The sequence below is a fragment of the Camellia sinensis genome, chromosome 5 (assembly GCF_055761805.1).
Source record: "Camellia sinensis isolate YWXY chromosome 5, ASM5576180v1, whole genome shotgun sequence".
Taxonomy (NCBI): Eukaryota; Viridiplantae; Streptophyta; class Magnoliopsida; order Ericales; family Theaceae; genus Camellia; species Camellia sinensis.
Window position 1 is genome coordinate 35239591 of NC_138965.1, and position 19221 is coordinate 35258811.

The 19221-nt window shown below is 41.4% G+C and overlaps 1 protein-coding gene across 50 annotated transcripts in view; it reads left to right on the top strand.

Moving 5' to 3' along the window:
• Positions 1 to 18788, top strand: part of LOC114272984 (leucine-rich repeat receptor protein kinase HPCA1) — a 46506-nt gene extending 27718 nt beyond the window's left edge. For 29 of the 50 annotated variants that reach the window (XM_082868591.1, XM_082868600.1, XM_082868557.1 and 26 more), the window contains 5 exons: positions 513 to 665; positions 744 to 880; positions 9078 to 9339; positions 10168 to 10403; positions 18064 to 18788. In XM_082868591.1, coding sequence (XP_082724717.1) covers positions 513 to 665; positions 744 to 880; positions 9078 to 9339; positions 10168 to 10403; positions 18064 to 18507 — 1232 coding nt within the window. In that variant the 3' untranslated portion in view covers positions 18508 to 18788. The remainder of the gene's footprint in view (positions 1 to 512; positions 666 to 743; positions 881 to 9077; positions 9340 to 10167; positions 10404 to 18063) is intronic. The other 21 variants (XM_082868596.1, XM_082868601.1, XM_082868599.1 and 18 more) reach the window with 2 other exon arrangements.
• The last annotated feature ends 433 nt before the right edge of the window (positions 18789 to 19221 follow it).

Genomic DNA, 19221 nt, shown 5'->3' on the forward strand with positions numbered 1-19221 from the left:
CTTAATTTTTAACGTACCCAGACGTACCTAGTATATATCCAAGCCGTACCGTACCTCAGTTGAAACAATATATTCCTTCTACTACAGAGATAAAACTCATTTCACTAGATTTCTTTTTCAGTTTTTGTTTTATGCTTAGCATGATTTTAAAATTAAACTATGGTTTGTAAGTTGTTTAATATATTGATATTTAATTTTGATTTATACTTTTCCTTTTGGCATTAAATGTTAATTATAGGTTGGACCTTAACAAATTAAACCATTTAATTATTTTTTGCATTACTCTAAATTAAAAATAAATATTTTTTTACAAGCGTACCAAGCCGTACCCGTATCCTATTTTTTTTGAATTTTACCGTATCGACGTACCCGTATCGTACCAGTACCAGTACTCGTACCCGTACCTGTGCTTCATAGCATCAATGTCTTTTTTTTTACTGATAAAAAAGTATATCTATGTGATTTCTCATTCTAATCTCTCTCTCTCTCTCTCTCTCTCTCTCATGCAAAAGGATCTACAGGCACTAACAAGTCATTGAGTAGGGTCATTATTGGAGCAGCAGTTGGTTGTTCTTTGCTTGTGATATTGTCCCTCCTTGCTGGAATTTATGCTTTTCATCAAAAGAGAAGAGCTGAAATTTCTGATAAACAGAACAATCCTTTTGGTAAAATTAGGAGTTAATCTTGACAATTTATTTCCTGCTTTTCATCAGAACAATCCTTTTGATGTCATACCCATGCAGCTTCTTGGGACTCAAATAAAAGCAATGGTGGCGTTCCTCAGTTAAAAGGAGCTAGGTGTTTCTCATTTGAAGAGCTTAAGAAATACACAAACACTTTCTCAGAAGCCAACTGTATTGGATCTGGTGGCTATGGAAAGGTTAACTTTTATTTTCTTTTTCCTTGTCTTGGTACAACATACCTCATATATTACTGGTCTCCATAGTTACAGACTGAGTTTTGTACATTTCACCTTACCCAACTCCATCCCCAATGGAGATATGCCTTTAGCACTGTAGCTTATAAGGGAAAGACATTTGTACATTGATGTAGATTATCTACAAGTATATTTCTACAGCACTGTGATAGAAGTCTCTGAATGTTTTTTTCGAGTAGAATTGTATGCAGTTTCTTATTTATTTATTTATTTATAATGAAAAGTCGGTGACTGATCTTTGAAAATGTATGAACTATCGAGGCATATCATTGATAAATCTATTAATTACTAAACTTTTGTGTACTTGCAGACTTGTTCTGAAAATTCTATAAAACAACCATATATTTTTTCTTTCCAATACATGTTGCTTTGGTTTGTAGGGCAAAATTCACTGTACCCTTTTTTCTCCTCACAGTACTTCACCCCTTAAGATTCAAATATAGGCAAAGAGCCCTATTATGGTTTTGAACTAAAGTGCCACTGTTAATTTTCCGTTAAGAATAACAGAGGTGCATTGCCCAAATTGAGAGGCGGCAGTGGAAATATCACAAGTCAAATTCAGAAATTGAATCAAATGACCAACTTCCCCCATCTTTATCTTCTTCCCCAAATTAAACCCTAACCTTAATTGTTACAAGGGTTATCATTAATAGCAGTTGTGAAAAAAAGTAACCAAAAGGAGCTACAATGAGAGTGTATCGGGAGCTATCCTCAGAACTGAGGATTGAACAGAAGATTATTATTACACAGCTTGACGAAAAATCTAGGGGGAGTATAGTGGAGATTATAGAGGAATAGAATGCAAAGTTTCTCATTGAAGATCGATTTGGGAGGAGTAAGCTGGGCTGTCCAAGCACTTCAGCAGTTGGGGTCGCACTACAAAGGAGGATCTTTCTTTAGTAAGCATCATAGCAACTCTGCTATTTTCTGTTTATAGAAGTATAAGAATGATAGGGGTGTTTTTGTTGAGATGTCGAAGTGGGAGGGAGGTGTCAAAAAAGGCAATATTATTCTTCCGCGCGGGGTATAATCGTCGTGGGTGGCTAGACATAGCTACAATGCTTCGTAAAGTCATTTGCAATGATGCCGGGGCAAATTTCAAAGGCATGGAAGTCAGGGCTAACTTCATAGGAGTACAGAGCAAGGACACAAAGGAGATGTTTATGGATAGGAAAACAGGGGCGAACAGGGGTAGGAAGTTTGTCGACTTGTTCACTGTGAATCGGTTGAGTAGTTCAAAGATAGATTTGGAGAGGGTTGTAGTATGCGCAAGATGTGACTTTTCAAGCAGCTGGGATCAAATTGAAAAGGAGTTGAGTAATTATTTAAAGATGTCCATTGCTCTACGGCCATTTCAACTCAATTGTGCTTTGTTCTGGGCTAGTAATAGCGAGGAGGGGAGTCTTCTAGGAGCAAAGGGTTTGAGATTCTTTGACAAAGGTGTGGCAGTTAGATTGGAGACGTGGTCTGAGGAGAAGCATGTTAAACCAGAGGTTATTGTCTCTTATGGAGGATGGATTGCAGTGTGCGATCTGCCTTTTACCCTTTGGAATGATCAGGTATTCCAACACATAGGAGAGAGATGTGGTGGTTTGTTAGAAGTTGATCGAAGAACCATATCTTTGGATAATCTCTTTCAGGCTAGGTTGAAAGTTAGAGGCTTCGATTGTGGTTTTCTACCGGCGTTCATGGAGGTTGAGGTGGGAGGATGATCATCAATGGTGCATTTGAAATCTTTGTCCAAGACAGTGTGCCGCCAAGTGAAAGTGTGGCCAAAGGTTTTTCGACTAGCATCTTCAAGCGAACCTATCGCCGCCGACAGGGAAGCCGAAGGGCCGGGAAGGTCAGGGAGGACACATGGAAGCATGGAAAGGGGAAGTCGAAGGAGTGAAAAAGTTGAAGGGTTTGGGGACAGCTTCGGTGCTGTTGTGGAGGTGGGGGGAAGACCAAGGGATGGGGGGATTAGAGTGATACCGAATGGGCCACAAGTGGGGCATGATGGGCCAAGTAGTATTTTGGGCCCAATTGTCTCACTAAATGTGGGCCAGGAGATTATTTATCAGAAATCCAGCTCCTTTTCTCCAATGGATGGGCCATCTTCTAAGCAACATAAGGAGTATAATGACGGGCCTCAAAGTAGTGATGAGTTCAATCCCAATGAATTGGGCCTAGTGGGTTATATGAACGGGGTTCATATCTTGGAGAAGGGAATCCGAGTTGAATTTCAACCCGACTTGCTCGACGACGAAAGGCAACCACTTGGAGAGAGAGAGGATCAACGACGGTAGTCGTCTGGGATACAAGGGGGTGTCGACGGTGAAGGCGATGTGTATTTACAGAGGGATAGTCAGAATCGACTAACAAAGGATGAGATTCAGCTTGGTTTAGCTGATAGGGTGGACGACTCCGTTGAAGGGGAGCAGAGATTAGCGGAGGAAGCAGATGAGTGGGTCGGTGAAAGGATCGAAGAGGAGAATGATGCTGAATTGTTGAGTCGCAAGGTGGATGAAGGGTGTTTCGAGCCTACCAAAGTGTTGCAAGCTTTGAATATTTATAGGTCTAGGTCTGATGAGGGTTTAGAGTACGACTCTGGTTCAAGTTGTGAAGGAGATGTTGAAGAAGAGTTTGATCTTGAGCTTATTAGTCTTTTTACTGAGAAGGGCACTATTGAGGAGGAGGAAACTGAGGGGGTCTCTGAAACAATGGATCATGTCAGTGACTCTGTTAATCATGGTTCTACAGATCCGTCATCAAAGAGGGCTCACATTGTTATTCCAGACTCTTCTTCTCTTGGGGATGGGATAGGGGGTTCTCAATGTCTTGGTCTTGAGTGTTCTGTTAGGGGAATGGCTGATAAAGGAGCCATTCCAGATATCTCAAGAGCCATGAGGGATGTTTCTACCATTAATCTTGTGTCCTATAATGCAAATATAAATGTAGGCCATGTAAATGATGCTCAAGAGGGAGTTTCTGTTAAGCATTTGCACAGCAGAGGTTGCGTTTTTAGTGGTTTGAGGGATAGTGAGGCAGAGACAGAGCGCTGGTTGATGGAGTTAAGCAAGTATGCGTCATGTCCAATTGAGGAAAATGAAGTATCTCATTTCAAGCATTTGCTTCAAGTTATGGGGCCGTCCCTAGTAAGTTTAAATGGGAGGGATGATGTTAGTGGAAAGGATAATAGTGTCACTAAGGGGGAGAGTACTAGACGAGGAGGGGCTATGGTTAGAAAGGGGGCCAGGGAGTTAAGGAATTTGGTGACTGCAATTAATTACGATAGAAGGCATGTGGAGGTTAGGGGTGACAATGATTCTTAATGAAGATTGTTAGTTGGAACGTAAAGGGTTTGGGATCCTCGAAGAAGAGGGGGGTCATTAGGGATTTTTTGAGGAAACATCAACCTGACATTGTCATTTTCAAGAAACTAAAGTGGAAGTTTGTGATAGGACGTTTATTAAAAGTATTTGGGGAGTTAGCCATAAAAGGTGGGCTTTTGTACCATCAGTGGGAAGGTCAGGAGGTATTTTAATTATTTGGGATGAGAGGGTTGTGTCAGAGTGTGAATCATTAGTTGGCAAGTTTTCACTATCAATTAGGTTCAGGAATCTAGATCTCAGTGAGTGGTGGTTGTCAGGGGCATATGGTCCAAATTGTCCTTCCAGGAGAAAGGATTGGTGGGATGAGTTATATGGTTTATTTGGGTTATGTTCTCCCAATTGGTGTTTAGGGGGGGATTTCAATGTGGTTAGGAAGGTTTCGGAAAAGCTTAATGGGAACAGAATCAATAGGAGTACGAGAGATTTTGATGGGTTTATTAGAGGGTGCAAGTTGGTTGACCCTCCTCTATTTAATGCTAGATTCACATGGTCTAATTTACGGGAAAGTCGGGTATGTTGTCGACTGGATAGATTTTTATTTTTTTTTGGGTAGGAGGGGGTTTTCCCCAATGTCAGACAGGAGGCGTTACCAAGATTGGTATCTGATCATTGTCCTGTGATGTTTGAGAGTTGTCCTTTTAGGTGGGGTCCGGCTCCATTTAGATTTGAGAATATGTGGTTGGAACATCATTCATTCAAAGAGACCTTTGAGGAGTGGTGGAATACTGCTAGATGTCAAGGGTGGGAGGGTTATAGATTCATGACAAAGCTGAAGGTGATTAAAGAGAATGTGAAGTAGTGGAATAGGGAGGTTTTGGAGAACTTGGAATCAACTAAATGTCAAGTTTTGCGAAGGATTGAGGAGATAGATACTTTGGAGATGCAAGGGAGTGAGGTTGAGGCATTGAGGGGAAAGAGGAGGGAGTTAGGTTTGAAATTGGAAGAGTTTACTCTTAGGGAGCAGATTTTTTGGGCACAAAAAGCAAAGGTGAAGTGGCTAAAGGAGGGCGATGTTAATTCAAAAAAATTTCATAGGATTGCGGATGGGAAAAGGAAGAAGTTCATTAAGCGATTGGAAGTAAGGCCAGGTGTAGTGGTGGATAGAGAGGAGCAAATAGTCCAGGGAATTTTTTATTTTTATTCAAATTTGTTTTCGACGGATGATATTGTCAAGCCTGGGATAGATAGGCTTGAGTGGCAGCCTATTGATCAGGAAAGTACGATGTGGTTAGAGAGACCTTTTGAGGAAAAGGAGATTAGGGAAGCAGTTTTTGAGTATGAAAGGGACAAGGCTCCAGGTCTAGACGGGTTTTCCATGGTTGTCTTTCAAGATTGCTGGGAGGTGGTGAAAGGGGATTTGGTAAGAGTTTTCATGGAATTTTACAAGACAGGGGTGGTTAATTGATGTACAAATGCCACATTTATCTGTTTGATTCCTAAGAGAGATGGAGTCATTAGAATTAGAGATTTTAGACCCATTAGTTTGATTACATCACTCTACAAGATTTTGGGTAAGGCATTGTCAAAAAGGTTGAGATCTTCTTTAAGGGATACAATCTCTCAGACACAAGGGGCTTTTGTGCAAGGTAGACAGATTCTAGATGTGGTTCTAGTGGCAAAGGAGGTGGTAGAGGAGTGTCGGAAATCGGGGAAGTTAGGCCTTGTGTTTAAGGCAGATTTTGAGAAAGCGTATGATCATGTAGATTGGCATTTTTTGAATTTCGTGATGAACAAGAAATGGTATGGTGCGAGATGGAGATCTTCGATTAGGGGATGTTTGGTGTCTTGCAACATGTCGGTGATAGTTAATGGTAAACCAGGGAAGTGTTTTAAGGCCTCGTGAGGATTGAGACAGGGAGATCCTTTTTCTCCTTTTCTATTCATTTTGGTAGTGGATGTGTTAGGTAGGATGGTTGATAGGGCTAAAGAGGTAGGCCTATTTGAAGGCTTACAAGTCGGTAGAGATAGGATTAGTGTGTCGCATCTGCCATTTGCGGATGACACTATTTTCTTCTCTACGGGGGATGAGTGCCAAATGGTAAACCTTTTTTCAACGGTAAGGCTTTTTGGGGCACTTTCAGGTCTTAAGGTTAATTTAGAAAAGAGTAGGGTAGCGGGTATTAATGTTTGATTCAAGCCTGATTCAGAGAGTGGCTGAGTTACTTGGATGCGGGATAGAGACATTTCCAATGAAGTATTTGGGTCTCCCACTGGGAGGTAACCCAAGAGGTGAAATGTTTTGGAATCCAGTGGTGGAAAGGATAGGTAAGATGTTAGAAGGGTGGAGTAGGGCCTTATTGTCCCGTGGGGCTAGGTACACTTTGGTTAAGACAGTGCTAAGTGGGATTCCTATTTATTTCATATCTTTGTTCAAGATTCCGGTCAAGGTAGCAAAATCCATAGAAAAGTTGATGAGGGATTTTCTGTGGGAAGGGAACGATGATGGAAGGATCATTTCGTGAAATGGGAAACGATGTCCTTACCAAAGGAGAAGGGGGGTTTGGCAGCTGGTAATATAGTGGCTAGAACATGGCTTTGTTGGGCAGATGGTTATGGAGATTTCCAATTGAGCGTGGTTCACTATGGCATGCAGTTATCTAAAGTAAATATGGGTTGCATGATAATGGTAGGGACTCTCAGATGGTTTCTAGGGGTAATGGGCGTGCTCCGTGGAAGTCAATTTCTCATAGTTATCCAGTTTGGTCCCAATTCATTTATGTGAGGGTGGGTAATGGGGACATGGCAAGATTTTGGGAGGATGTTTGGGTGGGTTCTTTGTCCTTAGCCGTGTCCTATCCACTTCTGTATAGAGTTTCTCAGTCTCATAATTGTTTTGTTGCGTCCGTGGCTGGTTCTTCGTTGGCTCCTTGTTCGTGGAATTTTAATTTTTTCCGGAACCTTCATGAGAAGGAAGTTCCCGAGTTGATATCTTTATTGTCAAGGCTTGAAAATGTTTCTTTGTCTCCAAATTTGGAGGATCGGTGGGTTTGGAATATTCATTCATCGGGCACTTTTACTTGTAAATCCTTTCTGGACAAAATCATTGATATTCCGCATGTACCTCAGTTTCTGTTTCACAAAAAGATTTGGAAGGCATGTGCTCCTTGTAAGGTGAAAGTGTTCATGTGGATCTTGGTTCATGGGGGCACTTTGACAAATGATTCATTGCAAAAAAGGAGACCTTCGTAGTATCTTAATCCTCAATGGTGCATAATGTGTTGTAAAAGCGGAAAATCTCTACATCATCTTTTTTTGCACTGTTCGGTGGCAGGGCGTTTGTGGCATAGGGTGTTTGGTTTGGGCAATGTACAGTGGGTGGCTCCTGAAGGAGTTGCTCAATTGCTATTATTTGATTTTCAAGTTTTTGGAAGGTCGAAGAGGGCTAAAGTTCTTTGGAGTTGTGTAGTCTTTGCAATCTTCTGGGTCATATGGTTGGAAAGGAATGGGCGTGTATTCGAAGGAGGAACTTGGGATATAGATTATTTATGGGATAGAGTGAGATACTTGGTGTCTTTTTGGGCCTCGGAGAGTCCTGTGATCCGAGGGATTTCTCTTTTTTTGATTGCTTTAGATTGGGTGTCAGTTTGTTTTGTATAGTCGTAGCTGGTTGTCTTTTTGTCTTTTGGTTTGGTTTCTTTTTGGTTGTCTTCTTCCTTTTTCTTTCTTGTTGAGGATGCCTTATCCTCTCTTCTTTTTGGCCATGAGCCTTAATAAAATTTATCTTTTCTGTTGCTGATCAAAAAAAAAAAAAAAAAAATCAACAACCTCAGGCCACTGTCCTCTGCCCCCTCCTGCAACTCCTCTTCTTTCCCTAGCCTCGCCACCACTTCGTTTCCCCTCCCCAGTCCCTGCTATCATCTTGTCTCCCCCTCCCAGCCCCGTCCCGCTGCCATCACTTCCCCAGTCCAGCCACCCTGCCGCTCCATCTTCCTCTCTAACCACCTCCCAGAACCCCTTCTCCCCTCATTGCGACCCCCCATTTCCCATACCTAACCCACGCCGGCATCCATCTGCTCTTCGTCAGCCCCTCCAGCATGCCCTCTCTCCACAACCCTGCCACCCTAACATCCCATCCTCCTCCCCAACCATCTCCCATGACCCCCTCTTCCCTTATCGCAACCCCCATTACTCCTCCCAGCCCCCTACCTTCTCACTCCCATCTGGTAAAAATGTTATTAAATAATAAATTGGGTTAAAAGTTAAAATTAGATTATAGAATTAGGGTGTTGGGTTAATATGTGGTTTAATTTGTTAAATATGTGATTAAGATAGGGAGGGGTGACCATTAGTTCAATGGTTAAGACTTGACCTAATAATCTTGAGGTTATGGGTTCAAGTCTTGGGACCACCACTTTATGCATTATGCCAAAGGTTAGGTGTTTACTTAATCTTTCTCCTCCCAAACACAGATTAATGTCTACTAATTAGGCGTTTAGGGAATTATTTGTATTTGAGAAGAGAGAAAGAGAATATACATCAGGGTACGAAGGTTGTTTTGCCACTGTTGTTAACAAAGTTAGTTTTGCACTTTAGTCCAAAACATAAGGGGGCTCTTTGCCTATATTTGAACCATAGGGGTGAAGTGCTCTGAGCCAAAACCAAGGAAGGGTAAAGTGAATTTTGCCCTAGTTTTTATTTTGAGCATTATTCATCCATTTTATAAATTTCTGTAACAAGTTTCTTATCCATCTTGGAATATTCTTTTTGCCAAGTATTCCTTGGTGCTGTGTAACTTGCATATTCACAGTTTTCAATTTAATTTACAGGTATATAGAGGAACTCTTCCCACTGGGCAACTGGTTGCCATCAAAAGGGCTACACAAGGATCTATGCAAGGTGGTCTTGAATTCAAAAGTGAGCTTGAGCTTCTGTCCAGGGTTCATCATAAGAACGTTGTCAGCCTTGTGGGTTACTGTTTCGAGCAAGGTGAACAGGTGTTGGTGTATGAGTATATTGCAAATGGTACACTAAAGGAGAGTCTTTCTGGTACTTGTTTTCTTATCTTCTCCACCAATATAGATACTGATGGTACTTCTTGTGCATCAATTGTTTACTATATTATTAATATAAGGGTAAATTACATTGACCTCTGTTGGGGTTCAGAGGAAATACAGCAAGCCCCACAATTTTGACGTACTTGTATTGGGTTCCCTTAAAGTTTTAATTCACATAACATTTAGGCCCCTTTTCATCAATAATTCATTAGTCATAAGGATGGAAAAATGATGTCGTTTCTTTTACATTGAAATATATATTTTTTCTTGTTTATCCTTGTGTCTTTGCATAATTTGCATTAGTTCTATCATTCTAGCCTTACAAAAAGGGAGATCGGTGTAATTATACCAAAATTGTGGGACTTTCTGTGTTTTCTCCAGACTTAAGGGGTGGTCAGTGTAATTTACCATTAATATAATGACAATTTTTTATGTGCAAGTATTCATGTTCATCATCACTCTTTGTACAAGCAAAATACCTTACCTGAGTATTATGTAGTTGAAAAACCAGTAAAAGAAAATCAGGAAAGAGTAGAATATGGGATTCACTATCGTTGAAACTGGAAAAGAAACGTTTCTCCTCCAAAAATGACTTCTCTAGTCGGGGAATGATTAGATATTTACCTAAACCGTAGGTCCTTGAGTGGATCCCACGTTAGCCCCAAGCTATAGCCTCATCTTTCTTAAATCTCAGTTCAAACTTGAATGTTTCACATACCTCCCCTAGCAAAAGGAAAGGGAAAAAATATATTAAAAAAGGGATCCCCAGAGTTAGCTGCACTAACAGACCCACCCCTATGTTTTTTTGGAATATGTGCATTCAACTGACAAGTAATAACTAAAGTGCATATTACATGTACAGGGAAGTCTGGAATCAGGCTGGATTGGATGAGGCGGCTTCGAATAGCCCTTGGAGCAGCAAGTGGTTTGCAATATCTGCATGAGCTTGCCAACCCTCCGATCATGCATAGGGACATCAAATCAAACAATATCTTGCTGGATGAATACCTGAATGCAAAAGTTTCTGATTTTGGTCTGTCCAAGAGTCTTCTTTACAGCGAAAATTATCATATTACCACTCAAGTCAAGGGGACAATGGTCAGTAAATTTCCTTCTAAACCCTAGTTTTGAAAGAACAGAAAATTACTATCAATTAGAAGTTGGATAAAGATTTTCAAAGCATCTTAGTCATAGTTAAAATCTATCAGTTCTTGAAGTTGTCAGTTCTCAGTTATGAGAGATTTTCATGAAGCTGGTCTCAACTAGTCATATCCCATTGGTAAACGAAGAACCAAATCAAATAAATTAAAGCCCCCTATTGTGTTTCAATGAAAACAAAAATTAAAACATGTATTTTTTTGCCCATTAACAGCCATTTCTTTTTAAACCCCCCTATATATATGTGTATATATGTATATATGTATTTATTTATTTTTAATAGCTGGTTGAGGGAGAAAAAAATGAAAAAGAAGAAATCACATGGAAGAATATCTTGAAGAAAAAATAGCTATAGGACATTGGAGAATGGGGATTTTTTTCATTATGAACTTTAGTATGGAAAGATATTGTGCATTATGACTTGGAACATTTTTCTACTTTTTTATCAGTCCAATCCCTTACTATGTGCTGGAGGTAACACCATTTCATAAATTTTATAAGACCTACCATCTGCTATCTACATAACTTAGCCCTTGATTGGCTACAAGGCCACTATCAAATTTGGAAATTGATGGGTCGTTTTTCCCACCAAAAATAAATATTAAAAACCAAGTAGAAACTACTATTCCTTAAAATAGCAGTTAAGACCAGGTATCATTCCAACGGGGACAAAGAGGCCAAGTGTACATTAATTTCAGAATAATTCCTACATTAATTCAAGAAAGATTCAAATGGTGATGACTAAATTAATTAAAAACTAAAAATAAACAAAAGCAATATAAAATTGAGTTTAGATATGGAAGTGCAAAGGTTATTAAATTCACCACCAATCTTGTAAGTAAGATTTTTTTTTTTTTTTGGATAAATAAACAAATATTATGAAGAAAGTATCAAGATGTTGTAAAGAATACCAAAAGGCAACCCCACATAGGGACAAAACAAACCCTAACCAATTACATCATCCAAAAAATCTAAAAAAACAAACGTATTCGGATCAACTTTCCTCTCCATCCAACTATACAAAACTACCAAAAGACGACTCTCTAACCAAGAAGCACCATGATAAACCTCTTGAAAAGTTCGCCTATTTTGCTCCAACCAAACAAGCCACATCAAGTAAGCCACATCAAGCAAAACGGGGCCAACACCCACACCCATTGGCGCCGACGTCCAATCCGAGCACCCCGCTAGCTCCGAAGCATATCCAACATCCCCTTTGGTTGAACCTAAACACTCCCAAAGAGCGAACAAATAAAACCCCATAACCACGAAGCCACTGAACAATGAAAAAACAAATGATCCACCGACTCCGCATTTGCACAACACATGCAGTACCGATTCACTAAGACATGCCCACGCCGCAGCAAGTTATCCAACGTGAGATTCCACCCTAAGGCCGCTGTCCACATGAAAAAGGCCATCTTAGACGGAACACCCAGCACCCAAGTACTCTTTCAAGGAAAAGCCCTTCCCACTTCCCTCACCAAACCCCAATAAAATGAAGAAACTGAAAACCACCCCTTTGCACCCGCACCATTCCACACCATAACATCTTGCCCCACTCTAGTAATCCCTAACCCATACAAAAATCCCCACATCTCCACCAACTGAGTAACTTCCCAATCTTGCACCTGTTGCTGAAGCTGAACATCCCAAACGACGACACCTCCGTCCCCCATATAAGATGCCACCATTGCCTCCCGATCAACCGAATTATTGAAAATCAAAGGAAAGCAGTCCCCCAATAAAACCCCACCACACCACTTGTCCTTCCAAAACTGCACCTTCCTCCCATCACCCACCCGAAATCCTACCCAATTTCAAACTCCATCCTTCCCAACCAAATCCCTTTCCATGGACCACAACCATGAGTACCAGTCACATCCCCAGGAACCCAATCCCCCCTTCCCACCCCATACTTTGAAGCCACCACCTTTCACCATAACCTATCTTGCTCCTAGGCAAAACACCATAACCACTTTCCCAGCAAGGCTATATTAAAAGTCACCAAACACCTTTAGATTGATAGATTTGCCCCCAATCAACCAAATGATACCTAAACTCATCCCCTCCACTATCCCACAAAAAATCCCTTTGAAGCTTCTCCAACCGCCGCACCACCGACACTAGAATAACGTGCACAGACATGAAGTATGTGGGATGCTGCTCAACACACTCTTGATCAAAGTCAACCTTCCACCTTTAGAAAGATATTGCCTCTTCCATCCCGCTAGATGATGCTACACACGCTCCACCACTCCATCCCACACCCTTGTCACCTTAAACGACGCCCCTAGCGGCAAGCCCAAATACAACACAGGCAAAACCAAAACCTTGCATTCCAAGACTGCTGCTAAAACTGGTAACCTATTAACCTCCCCAACCGGAATGAGCTCCGATTTCCTTAAGTTAACCCAGAGGCCCAACACCACCTCAAAGCAAAGCAAAAGATATCTCAAATATCCCACCTGCTCCACTTCAACACCGCAGAAAATCAAAACATCATCCGCATATAATAAATGTGATATACCAATAGGAGTCCTAGACAAAGATCCCACAGCAAAACCTTCCAACAAACCTTTATGCACTGCTCCAGCCAACAATCTGCTCAATGCCTCTATCATCAAAATAACTAGCAAAGGTGACAAAGGATCCCCTTGCCGAAGACTATGATATGTTGGAAAAAACCCGCTGGAGTCCCATTGACCAAAACAGATATCCGCACAGTCGAAACACAAAACATGATCCATTGGCACCAAGTCTCCCCAAATCCCATACGATCCAACACATACCATAGAAACTCCCAACTAACGTTGTCATATGTCTTCTCAATGTCCAACTTACAAATCAACCAAGGCGCCCCTGACGAGTCCGAGGATCCACACACTCGTTGGCAACCATAACTGCATCCAAAATCTGTCTACCCCCTACAAACGCATTTTGAGATTCAGACACAACATTCTGTAAAACTCCTTTAAGTCTATTTGCCAACACTTTAGCCAATAATCTATACACACTCCCCAACAAACTAATAAGCCTAAAGTCACGAACATCCTTAGCCCTCCCTCCTTTCTTAAGAATTAAAGCCAGAAAAGTCACATAAAACTATTCTCAAATTGTCCAGCCACAAAGAAAGCCTCCAATGCCGCCATTACATCTCCTTTAACCACGCTCCAACAATGCTGGAAGAATGCCATATTGAAACCATCCGGTCCTGGAGCTTTATCCCCATTCATGGCCCTTAAAGCCCAACTATCTCCTCCTCTGGAAAAGCTTGTTCTAACATCAGAATGAATCCCATCCAAACCCGGACGCCATGTCCCCTCTTGGGGTTGGAACAAATACTGATAAAATCCCACAACCCCTTCTCTAATCTCTGCATCCGTACACAGCTGTCGACCCTCCACCCGCATCTGGCTAATCTGATCAACCCGACGGTGTGCTTTGGCCATTTGATGAAAAAATTTCGTATTTCGGTCTCCATCCTTCAACCTCAAACAACGAGATTTCTGTCTAAAACAAACCTCCTCCATGCTGGAAATATAAACAAAATCCTGTCTAGCTGCCTCCTTTCTAACCACATCCTCACCAGATAGTCCCCCTTGTGCCTCTGATTCATCCAAAGCTTAAAGTAAAGACACCACCTTTGCCTTTTGGGCCTCTATCCGACCAAATACCTCCTTATTCCATTTTTTCAAATCTCCTTTAAGCAATTTCAATTTATGAGCCAACATACAACTAGGCAATCCAGTAATCCCATAACTACTCCACCATCCATGAACCAACTTTAAAAAGCCGTCCATTTGCAACCACATATTCTCAAAACAAAACGGCGTGGGACCGCAACAAATCCCCCTACTATCAAGCAAAATGGCCAATGGTCAGACACTGGCCGAGGAAGACGAATCTGAACAACCTTCGAGAAATGCTCCTCCCACTCCCCGGTAATCAGAAATCGGTTTATTCTAGACAAATTCCAAATGAAGCTTCCCCCTTGGAGAGGTAAATCAATTAGCTACATATTATCTATAAAAGAACAGAAAGCCCGCATTGAGCCCAAGACCCGAGTATTCCCCACCTTCTCCGTCGACCACCTAACAACATTAAAATCAGCTCCCATGCACTATAAGACATGCCATCGAAACGTGACATTCTCCAACTCCTCCAGAAACATTTCCCACTCTAAATTCTGCACCGGACCATACACCCTAGTAAAACCCCAACGAAAGTTCTCCTCCACACACCGAAACAAGCAAGACACAAAAAACGTCTTACCTCCTCCTCCTCCTCCTCCTCCTCCTCCTCCCTAATCACCACCCTCTTGTCCCAACAAATAAGAACCTCACCCGCTGTACCCAACGCCGACAGATATGTCCACTCCACAAATCTCCCCCCCACTCTTCTCGTACCATGTCCACCCCTAACACCTCCATCTTTGTTTCCTGTAAGCACACCACATCAGCCTTTGCATTTCGCAACACCGCCCTCACCGCCACCCTCTTGTCCTTGTCATTCAAACCCCGCGCATTCCAAGATAGAATTTTTAACTTCATTTCAACAAAAGTGGTCCCCCACGGTTTGTTCTAAAACTCCGTCCCGCATTCTTCACTCCATGATCATAATTAACAGTGCATGCTAAATTCCTAAGCTCCCAATTCCCTTTATGCCAAGATACTCAAGGCGTAACCATCCCTTTACTAGGAGTCCCTTGCTGCCATGATGCCTCCACTGCCGAAAATAACTGCAAAGCCTCATCTTCATGACTTTCAAAAGACAAACCCAGACACCAACTAACTTCATTAATGCGTTGTAGCACCCACTCCAACACTGCCTCAGCCAACGGCACCTCATTCCCATCCAACCCACCAGCATCATCCAGCACAATGTGAGTCTGCCCCTGAAACTCCTTTAGCAAACCATCCTCCACAGCTAGGGGTTGCAACACCATCGGCATTGTCTTTCCACCATTGTCGTCCCCTTATCCATCTCTATCAGCCCACGAAAAACCTCCATGCTCCTCCGCCTCTGTATGAACCTCTCCCTCTTCAAAAGCCGAGCTCTCCGATTGAGAGTTAGCCCCATCAACATCCGACACTAGCCTTGACCTGAAACCTTATCAACGACATCTCGGCGAACCACCAACTCCAGCCTAGACTTCGTCTCTAACCCTTGACGCCGATCGTCTCCCTCTATCGACTTGTCTTGACCCACAACAGGTTGATTCGCATCTGCACTTAACCTACGGAAGTCATCTTGCGACCCGACCCGACCCGACCCATGAAAGTTGGATTCAAACCTTGATGCAACATACTGAAATTTGAGCCACTGGGGCATTAAGCCCATTAGTTGCCTTAGGCCCACTCGACGAAGGGCCTGAGTCACAAAAAGCTGGCCCACCATCCATCACTTGGCTCATTTGTCTCTGCTTTGGACAATTTGAACCCATCCCTTTGGGCTCAACACCACTTGGCCCATCACCATTTTTAGACCCCACTTGTCTCTGGCCCAACTTCTAGCCGCCTCATAGCCTCACTCCCTTGGGCCTCCAAACCTGGGTTTGACCAATGCGTCCACCATGGAAACGGAGATCCTTCGTCCTCAAATCACGCCGTGTAATTTGGGACTCATTGCGTCGCGAATCATGAGTTACCATCCATGGTTGCCAATGAGAATCCAACTCTAACGACTCCCATGTCTCCACCACCGGGCCTACCTCTGACCAAACAGGTAAAAAGTAGTGCCACTGCCCCCACTGAACACATACCTTTGCCGGAGCACCTCTCTTTGAACCTCAAACCTTTATGCAAACATAGCCGAGCGTCTCCACAGCTAGAGACACTCATCGTCAACCTCTAGAAAGCCACCACAACGATCGCCGATCTCTTGAAAAACCTGCTCTCCACGAAGATGCATTGGAAGACCCAACATTTGAACCCAGTGACTCAGAGATGAAGAGGCATGTTTACTCTGTACACACAAAGCCATCGGTGACCACCATTCAAGTAGCAGAGGTCTCCCTTCCACGACCCAGTGGTCGGCGAGGATCCGAGAAGCGTCAACCCTGAACGGAAAGGCGAGCAACACATTGTCCACCAATCAACGTCACATGTACTCCCCCATTAATCTTCCACGTGCGATTTGCCCACTCTGTCAGACGCGACACCTCCATCCCCTTCCCCCCTGAAGCACTCACCCTTCTCACCAGACAGCTATCTAACTAGGATTTATTGATTCACTTCATGAAAAATCACTCTTACAAGGATAATGTTGTATTTTGGTTACAAGCCCCAATAATATCTTCAAGAATATTCATACATTCAAATCACGAGCATGAATCATCATCGGTTGGCACAAAGCGCCTATGCTAAACTACGGTCATAGGTATGCCTTATCTTCCCTAAGTATGACTCATTCGATGATTTCAGTATATGCAAAGAAATATCATTATATAACTATGTATTTAAAATCACAAAATTTAAATACATACGAATTTGAATAAAGAACTTGTTTGCATGAAAATCTATAAATGTTATACAATCATCATCATAATAAATCAAATCTATGCAGAAAATATAAACCCTTAATTACTTGATTGGGGTCTCATCAACCCCTAAGATGGAAAGTCTAGCCACTCATGGTACAGGAATCCAAAGTTTTCAATTGAATCTCCATGAAAAGCTCTCTGGATCTCTCTCTTTCTTCTCTATTATGCCTCCCCAATACTTGAGGCCCCAAAATCCTCCCCTTTCAAAAGAAACTACTAGCTTCGCTTTTTATATGTGCTAAAAACAATCCTAAAAATAATAAAATGCATAACAGGTTGTGCTAGAGCACGTCGCGTCCAATCACACGGACGCTGAATCTTTTTCTCTTCAGCAATGTAAGTGCTCAAGCACTCAGACTCTGGGCTTCAATTGTATGTTCCATCAAACTTTCAAAATCTCCAAATTAATAGCATCTTAGCATCATGAGCTCAGACACCTACAAAAAAATTCAAAAGTGCATTAGAATACATCAAATAACTAGGATTGAAAACTTAACAATGCACTTTAGGGGGGGCTTAAATGTAAACATTCAAGCACTTATCAGAAACCAGGGTGAAACCTGTGGGTCTGAACTCTTTTTGGTACAATAAATGTAATTGGTAGCTTTCTATTATTATTATTATTATTTAGTTAGGGACTAAGTAAGTATTGATTTAGTTTCCAAATACTAATAGGATTTGTTTTCCTAATTCATTTTAGGGTTCTTAGTTTGGAGTCATATTATTGAGAGTATTTTTTAGGCTCTGGCCTTTCTTCCTCTTCTTGCTGTTCTGTTCTTCATGGGATGTCTCATTCATTGTAAAAAGGGATGAACATCATTTTATCTTGGGAAAAATATCAAAAAAATGGAAATCAGTTGTACTTTCATGAATTTGCAATTACTTTTTCTACTTCCCATTTTATTGATATTTTCCCTTTTTTCTTTGATTAAAAAAAAATATCTTAAACAAATTTATGGAGTGGACCCCGGAGGATAATAGTTTGAGTTCTTTGAAGCTCCATGATATTGTTTAGTATTTTGGATTAAAAAGCAGAATTTTTTTTTATCGGTATAGGGCTACTTGGATCCTGAATATTGCATGACCCAACAGTTGACTGAGAAGAGTGACGTTTATGCCTTTGGAGTGCTAATGATTGAGCTGATAACTGCGAAACAGCCGATTGAGAAAGGCAAATACATTGTACTAGAGGCGAGGCAAAAAATGGACAAGGCAAAGGATCTATACGATCTTCATGAGATTCTCGATCCAAACATTTTGGGCACCGCACTGAAAGGTTTAGAGAAATTTGTGGATTTGGCAATGAGGTGTGTCGAAGAAGAAGGAGCTGCGAGGCCTACAATGGGTGAGGTGGTAAAAGAGATTGAGAACATCATGCAAATTGCCGGTTGGAACCCTACTGCTGACTCGGTGTCCACTTCAGTTGGTTTTGAAGGGACTAGCAACCATCCTTGTAGCGAAGCAAGCCTCAGTATTTATAGCAGGGCCTTGGCACGTTAAAAGTTAGTGCCACGGTAAGTCTTATTGAGCATTTTCGTGTAGAACATGTGTGCTTTGTGATGTTTGTACCATGTGGGAAGAACCAAACTATGTATTGTAATGAATTATTGGCTTTTCTTTCTTTTGTTGGACGGTCTTAGGCTTGTTGCTCGTCTGGTAGACTATAAAGAAGGGAAGAAGGGAAAAGTGAAACGAAATCAAAATACTGATGTACAAATGGTGTGTATAGTAGGCGAAGTCATGTGATTTTTCTATAAATAAGCTACTATTTTCTGTTCTAAGCAATCATCCCTCAATTTTCTGCTGTATTGAGAAAAGAAAATGTGATTTACTGATTCATTCTGATGAGAATTCTATATATGCTACAATTAGTAGATTTCAAGAGAGGCTTGGATTCTCACCCATGTTCTTCTTGGTAGTAAGTTTGCTGGCAATGTTTGTTAGTTTGCATGATGATAATATTTGCCTTTTTCTTTCAGACAAGGATATGGTTATAAATTATGTGTCATTATAGATTTTGTTTGGTAGTTTCCAGGGAAATTCTATATTGAACACCACAAAAATTAGGTGTATCATATACCGTTAGTTATAACATTTGTAGTCTTTGGTTATGACTCATTGTAGTGTTGATTATGACTTGGTTATGACTTATTATAGTATTGGTTATATAACTTTAGTTATGACCTATTGCGATTGTTATTTTGGTTACACTTC